The sequence below is a fragment of the Microtus ochrogaster genome, chromosome 8 (genome assembly GCF_000317375.1).
Source record: "Microtus ochrogaster isolate Prairie Vole_2 chromosome 8, MicOch1.0, whole genome shotgun sequence".
Classification (NCBI taxonomy): domain Eukaryota; kingdom Metazoa; phylum Chordata; class Mammalia; order Rodentia; family Cricetidae; genus Microtus; species Microtus ochrogaster.
This window is the reverse complement of record NC_022015.1, coordinates 67,606,631-67,613,984: the sequence shown is the minus strand read 5'-3', so window position 1 is coordinate 67,613,984 and position 7,354 is coordinate 67,606,631. Positions and strand designations below refer to the sequence as shown.

General features: G+C 39.3%; 1 protein-coding gene across 1 annotated transcript in view; it reads right to left on the bottom strand.

The window, feature by feature from the left end:
• LOC101998412 (cytochrome P450 2C42-like) overlaps positions 1–7,354 on the bottom strand; it is a 69,027-nt gene that overhangs the window by 22,905 nt on the left and 38,768 nt on the right. Inside the window, exons 2-3 of the mRNA XM_005352577.3 lie at positions 5,771–5,958; positions 1,867–2,008 (exon numbers count right to left, since the gene is read on the bottom strand). Of these exons, the coding sequence (XP_005352634.3) occupies positions 1,867–2,008; positions 5,771–5,958 (330 nt within the window). The remainder of the gene's footprint in view (positions 1–1,866; positions 2,009–5,770; positions 5,959–7,354) is intronic.

Sequence of the window (7,354 nt, the reverse complement as noted above, 5' to 3'; positions counted from 1 at the left end):
TATTTATTAAGGATTTCTGCCTCCTCCCCGCCACCGCCTCCCATTTCCCTCCCCCTCCCCCGATCAAGTCCCTCTCCCTCATCTGCTTGAAGAGCAATCAGGGTTCCCTGACCTGTATTTTTTTAGTTTTCATTTTTTTTAAATCTAATGAATTAAAAAAGTATGAGAAAAGGGGTGGAAAAAGGAAGACGAATGGAAGTAATGTATAAAAAAAGAACCTATATGAAGTTGTAATAAGAGAGAATAGTGCAGTGCAAGAACTAAAGGCATTTGACGATTGGTTGAAATATAGGTGTGTCATCATATGCATATTTAAACTCAATAAGAATGAGATTGTAAAATGATATTAATTTTTGGTTTTGTGTTTCATTTATGTCCTTTGTGTCAGATAGAAAGTCGTAAATTACAATATTGATTCATATTTGTGTTTTATATTTGAAGTATTAGAGAGTAAACTTTTACATATTTCTCCTTAGCAACTGTCTTGGTCAGGCATGGGTGATTCTCTCAACCCCAAGTCCAAGCATATCAACCTCTTTTTCATCTGCTTCCCTGAGTGGGCTTCATCCCATAGGAGCTTTTCTGCATTTTTTTAAATGTGTTTTTACATAGCTGAGCCTGGAGAAGTGCGAAACAACAAAAAAAGTAACATTATGGCAGTCTTTATTTAATGGTGATTGTTCAAAGGCTAGGTTACACTTATTCTCTATGATGATGTCTTTTGTATCAATAAGATGTACATATAAAGGAAGACTGCAAATTGATCTGTGCGTTTATTTTCTCTATGGTGTCCTCAGAATCTGAGATTCTTTCTTCTATCTCTTGTATTCTATTGATTATGCTTGTTTCTGTAGACTCCGCTCGTTGACCTAGATTTTCCATGTCCAGCTGGTCCTCAGTTTGTGTTTTCTTCCTTGCCTTCATTTCAGTTTTTAATTCTTGAACTGTTTCCATTACCTGTTTAATCGTTTTTTCTTGGTTTCCCAGGGTATCATGTACGTATTTACTCATTTCTTCAAACTTTTTGTTATACTTCTCATCCAATTCTATAAGGGCGTTTTTTACATGTTGTTTAAGGGACTCTATTGCTTTCATAAAGTCAATTTTTCCCACTTCTTCTGTGTTAGGGTGTTCAAATACTTCTGTTGTAAGATCATTGGGTTCTGGTGTTTTCATGTTGCCTTTCAGGTTATTGGGTGAATTCTTGCCTTGGCGCCTGCCCATCTCCTCCTATCGATCCTATCCAATGGGTCTTCTAAGACTGGATCAGGTTTCCCTACTGGCCAAGGGTTGCGCCTACCAATTGACCTCGCTCTGTTTCCTGGTTCCTGCCACAGGCCAAGAACCCTCTCACCCTTCCGAAGGACTTCAGCGTCAGGACCAGCCTCCCCGTTTGCCAGTGACCTTGCCAACAAGGGGCCTACCTCTTTGATCCAACCGCAGTGGGATGTCTGCTCTCCTTTTTGCGTGCCCTTCCCCGCCTCGTGCCAGCTGTGCCGGTCCCCGCTGCTGCCTCGCCGGACCCCTCTGGACCCCGCCGCTTGCCTCTGCCTCCACGCCGGTCCCCGCCGCCGCTTGCTTCTGTCGCCGCCGGTCCCCCAGAGCCTAATTTTGATTGCAGCGCTGTGTCGCTCTGCCGGCGCCGCGTCTGGAAGACTGCAAATTGTATAACTACTACCATTCTTTACTTTATTGAAGTGTGTAAGTGTAACCTCCAAATTTGATCCTAGCAGGGAAGAGGTGTTAAGGACAATGCATAGGTACTAATCATGCACAAAATACAATTCTATGAGTCCCTTAGGTGTCACTGTAAAATTTCCCACAGTTCCTCTTTTCACCAAAGTCGTGAAAATGAGGTTATATTACCTGCTGAGAAAGGCATAAAGTAGTCACTTTTCTTAAAGTTTCCTTTTGCATCCAGAAAATGACCAGGATCAAACGTCTCTGGATTGGGGAATTCGTTGCTGTCATACAACACTGATGATAGTGGTGTTATAATGGTCGTTCCCTGCAAACAACTCACACAAAGACACCAAGTTACAAAGATATCATGTCTCCATAAAGTAGGTACAAAGAAGATCAGGGACATCTCAACAGACAGAACATGCAGGGAACAGGGAGGATTCTGAGAGAAGCCACAGAGCTATGGCTAATGTGCCTCTACTGAATTTGAAGTCAGCACTTAGGTTTTGTGTCTGTTCCCTTTCCCTGCACACTTGGACATGGGTGTTTCAACACCTGCTGCTCCAGTTTATCAGTTTCTTTATATAAGTCACATTGGTCATGATATCATGTGGAGAGCTGGACTGTATGTAAATAGTATAGGAACTCATTCATGATGGAACACAAAGTCTAGACACACAAACATCAATTGGTTTCTCTCATGGATAGAATTCAGATATAGATGCATTCCTACAGGTCAACGATGGAATAGCCTCTTCTCACATATACTGTCTATGTATATAAACACACATATACAAGCAGGAGTGATGCTGTTTATGAGGGACCAGAACTAATGGAACATGAAAGAAAGCAATGTAATTTTTTTATTCATTCTTCTTTCATATTCTGTATCCTCATCTCCTTCCAATCCCCGTAGTCCCACATAAACCCTCTCTTTCAGAACCACTGCCACTCTGTTCCCCTTCAGAAATGTCATTTGAGCAAAAGTTAACAATATCCAATAGAGCTATGCAAAAATATCCATATCAAGGCAGGAAGATAAAACATAATAGGAGGAACAGGGTACCAAGAACAAGAAAAAGTGCCAAAGATACCTGCACCGGCAGTGTTTGGAGTTTCACTAGAAACCCAAGATAAACAACCAAAGCTGCTTTCAGAGGACATAGTGCATGCAGATCCATACAGGCTCCACGATGGCTGCTTCGGTCTCTGTGAGCACCTGTAGCCCTCCTAAGCTAATTCTGTGGACTGTGTGCTCCTGGTACCCGTGACTCCTCTAATTCTTACCATCCTCCCTCCTCCTCTTCCACAAGAATTCCAAAACTTTTCCTAAGGTCACTATTAGTCTGTGTCTGTTTACATCAACTGCCAGAGGAAGTCTCTCTGACAACCACTGATCTATATAGCAGATTATCTTCAAAGAGCATCTATTATTTTTTATTTTTGTTTTTTGCCAGTTCTTTTTCATTCTACCCCAGGTCTCTGGGTCATTTAATTGTTTCCTGTGCACCCAGCCAGGCAGCATTTGACTTGGGTGTCCTCTCCTGGCATGGGCCTCAATTAGACAAGTCATTGGTTGGCCACCCACAAGTTCAGAGTTATCACTGCCCCATAACATCTTGTAGGTAGGACAAATTGTTGGTTAAAGGTTTGGTGGCTGAGTTTGTATTCCAGTCCCTCTCTGGAAGCTTTGCCTGCTAACAGAAGATGGATGGTTTAGGCTCCTTAGCCCCTGTTAATAAGAGTCCTAAGAACACACTTATAGATTCCAAGGATTTCCCCCTGAACTAGGTTTCCACCATGATCCACAAATGCTACCAAATTTTAGCCATCTTGCCCCATGAACTCTTCTTCCATCACCCCCCACACACTATCCCTCCTTTTTCCATTGGCCTTCAGAACCCACCAAATCTATTCTACTTTTCTTCCCAGGTTGACTCTTGTATTGCCCCTGAGCACTTCTTGTTATTTGCCTCTCTGGGTCTGTGGATTAACAGTTATCCATTAATTAATAGCTACTATCAATTTATAATTTAGCAAATACCATGTTTGTCTTCTATGAGCCTGGGTTACTTGGGATGATTTTTTTTAGTTGCATCCTTTCGTTTGCAAATTTTATGATATAATATTTATAGCAACTGACTATACTCTACTAGTTCAACAGACCACACTTTTTGTATGGATTCTTAAATTAGGGGCAACTTATATTTTTTTTCTGTTAATGGATCTTATAAACAAAACTTCTATGAACATAGTTGTGCAAGTGTAGTTTTGGTAGGATTGATCATCTTTGAATATTTGACTATCAGTGGAAAATTTGGTTCTTGAGGTAGACTGATTAACAATATTCACAGAAGCATGCATATTAATTTCTATAGTGTATTTAAAAGTTTGTGCCCCCACTATCAATGTAGAAGCATCATTATTGCTCCACATTCTTGCCAACATGAGCTGTCTCTTGTGCTATTGATCTGACATTCTAACAGATATAAGATGCGATCTCAAAATTATTTTGGTTTACATTTCCATGATGGCCAGGGATCTTGAAAATTTAAGGTTTGCTCAGTCACTTGTGATTCCTCTATTGAGAATTCTATGCTTACATATGTATCCTATATTTAAGTATAATTTTTTATTTCTTATTTATGACTTTTTGAATTCTTTATATATCTTTGATTTTGGCTATTTGTTAGATGTGGAATAGGTGAAAATCTTTTTCCATTCTGTAAACTTCTGTTTTCTCCTATTGAGGGTGTCCTTTGCCTTAGAGAAGTTTTTCAGTTTCATGAGGTCCCATTTATTAATTGTCAGTCTTAGTGCCTGAGCTATCAGTGTCCTGTTTAGAAAATTGTCTCTTGTGCTAGTATGTTCAAGGCTAATACGTATTTTCTCTTGTATCAGGTTTAGTGTGTCTGGTTTTATCTTGAAGTCTTTACCACCATTTGTTTTGGTAATAAGTCATTGCTGTTCCACTTTTTAGTCTATTTACTATTTAGTTATATAAAGAGTCATAAATTGGGTGTTGTTATATTATGCTAGACCTCAGTACTAAAAACCACAATTCATATGTCAGGAATATCCTTTTGCCACAACTTAATTAGATAAAAATACTTCCTTAATTATCCAAAGACATTGATTTGACTGTTGGATATTGCAGTTACATTGATCAGAAATGAAGTGTGTGTTCCCTTAGATCCGTCGTACCTATTCACTCACTCAACTTTATCACATATTTATGTCAACTTCATCTGTGCTCTAAATGAATCATGAATTGAAAGCATAATTTACATTTTGAGTTCCCTTACAACTTTCTAGTCTCTGATTGCTCAAGCATTCTAAGTGTACTGATAAAAATTTAAAAACATTGTATTTCAGTGAAGTTAGATATTGAAACCCAGTTTTATTTCATGCTATCTGAAATTCATCAATGACTTCAATAATAACATAAGCAATAGTGAATACAAAAGAATTAAAAATAAAAGTACACATAAAATATTATGTGGAAAAGTTAAGTATAATTTACATTCTACATACATTTTCAGAAAAACATTTGCTCAACTAGGAAAATACATGAATTTTGTAAAGAAAGATCATTATAAGGATTAAATTAATTTTTACATCCTTATCTAAATATACAATATCAAGAATATTCATTATTCATTGGAACTCAAAGAAAATATTTCCAAACTCACTAGTGAAAACAAATCATTATAGAGAAAAAAACAAAGCACAGGTAAAAGTATAATATATTTTTTCTATTGCTTGAATAATGCAGGATATAACCTCCTTCAACATTTTCATTAATTTTTTCTTCATGAGAAAAACCACAAAATGTTCTTGGGTGAATTTGAAAGAAATTGAAAAATACATGTGAAAATTTAAAACCCCAATCTTCGTCCAAGCAAAATGTGAAAGGCAGAGCAAAAGTGGAATTATCACTACTGTTCCCTGCCTGATGGATGACTGCCTTCTTGATTATGAAGCAGCATAAGGAACCCAAAAAACAGTGTGACTCAGACACAGGAACCACACTGTGACCTGGGAGCGTCACTAGCACAGAAGAAGAGTAAAAAAGAAACTAGTTTACCTTGGGGATGAGGAAGTTCCTGAATTTGACATCGCAGGTCACTTCATGGGGTAGGTTGTTGGGGGTGATATCAATGAATCTCTGAATCTCATGAATCACGGCATCTGTGTAGGGCATTTGCTTCCTGACCTGCAAGCAGGGACTGCGTTGTCTGCCAACCACAAGGTCAATCTCTTCCTGGACTTTAGCTGGTTAGGAGCAATGACAAATGTTGAAATAGGAGGAAAGTAGCAGGGTATGTGTGGGTCTTTGTTTGTACAATTTTACTCCAGTTACCTTATTAATCATCAGTGGGCAGGTTCAACACCAAACACTACTAAAAAATAAATTTGTATTTTAACAACTGTTTTTTTTTATATACTCAAGTATAAATAACATTGAATTTTTGGTATAGAAAAAGAAAACTTCGGGCGCCAGGAGAGCCAACATTGGGGTGAGTTTCTGACCCCGCGGCGCAAGCCCGGGACAGGGAACTCAGAAGTTCCTCAACCCCCTATTCTTCTTGGGCTCTCTGCAGGGCCTCTACTCCCTGCATACTGCCTCTTTCTTCCTATCCCACCCTGCTTGCATCCAGAACCATCCCCACTTCGGCCCCACTGTCCTCTTTCGACACATAACATCACCCAGCCCAGCCTGTCTGGGCACTGGGTCGGAATCCTCAGGGCACCCAAGCGGGTGGGAGTTCCATTGTTTCTATAGCCTGCCTGCAACAAGCAAGGTAAGCGCTTTGTTTACGAGCTACCCAACCAGCACGGAGACCTGATCTGGGTGCCAGGAGAGCCAGCATTGGGGAGAGCCACCATTGGGTACGGATATCTGATCTCGGCACCAGGAGAGCCATCACTGGGGAGAGCCAGCACTGGGAAGGTACATCAGTAGGCAAGGAGACCTTATCCGGTAAAAGAAGATCCATAAGGGAGCATTTGGAAGAAGAGATGGACAGACGCCAATGCAAGAATTCACCCAACAAGTTGAAAAGCAACATGAAGCCAACAGAAACCAGTGACCTCACAACGGGAGGACATGAACACCTTAATCAAGAAGAAGCAGAAAAGATTGACTTCATGAAAGTGATTGACGCCCTTAAACAGCATGTAAAAAATGCCTTTATAGAAATGGATGAGAAATATACCAGAAAGTCTGAAGAATTGAATAAATCAGTGAATGATACCTTAGAAAAACCAAGGAAAAACAATCAAACAGATAATGGAAACAATTCGAGACTTGAAAACTGAAATGGAGATAAAGAAGAAAACACAAACAGAGGGCTGGCTGGACATGGAAAATTTAAGTAAACAAACGGAGTCTACAGAAACAAGCATAACCAACAGAATACAAGAGTTAGAAGAAAAAATCTCAGATTCTGAAGAAAACATAGAGAAAATAAACACAATGATCAAAGAAAACAGCAGGTCCAACAAACACTCATCACAAAACATTCAGGAAATATGGGACACAGTAAAGAGACCAAACCTAAGAATAATAGGAGTAGAAGAAGGAGAAGTGCAGCTCAATGGTCCAGAAAATATATTTAATAAAATTATAGAAGAAAACTTTCCCAACCTAAAGAAAGATATACCTATG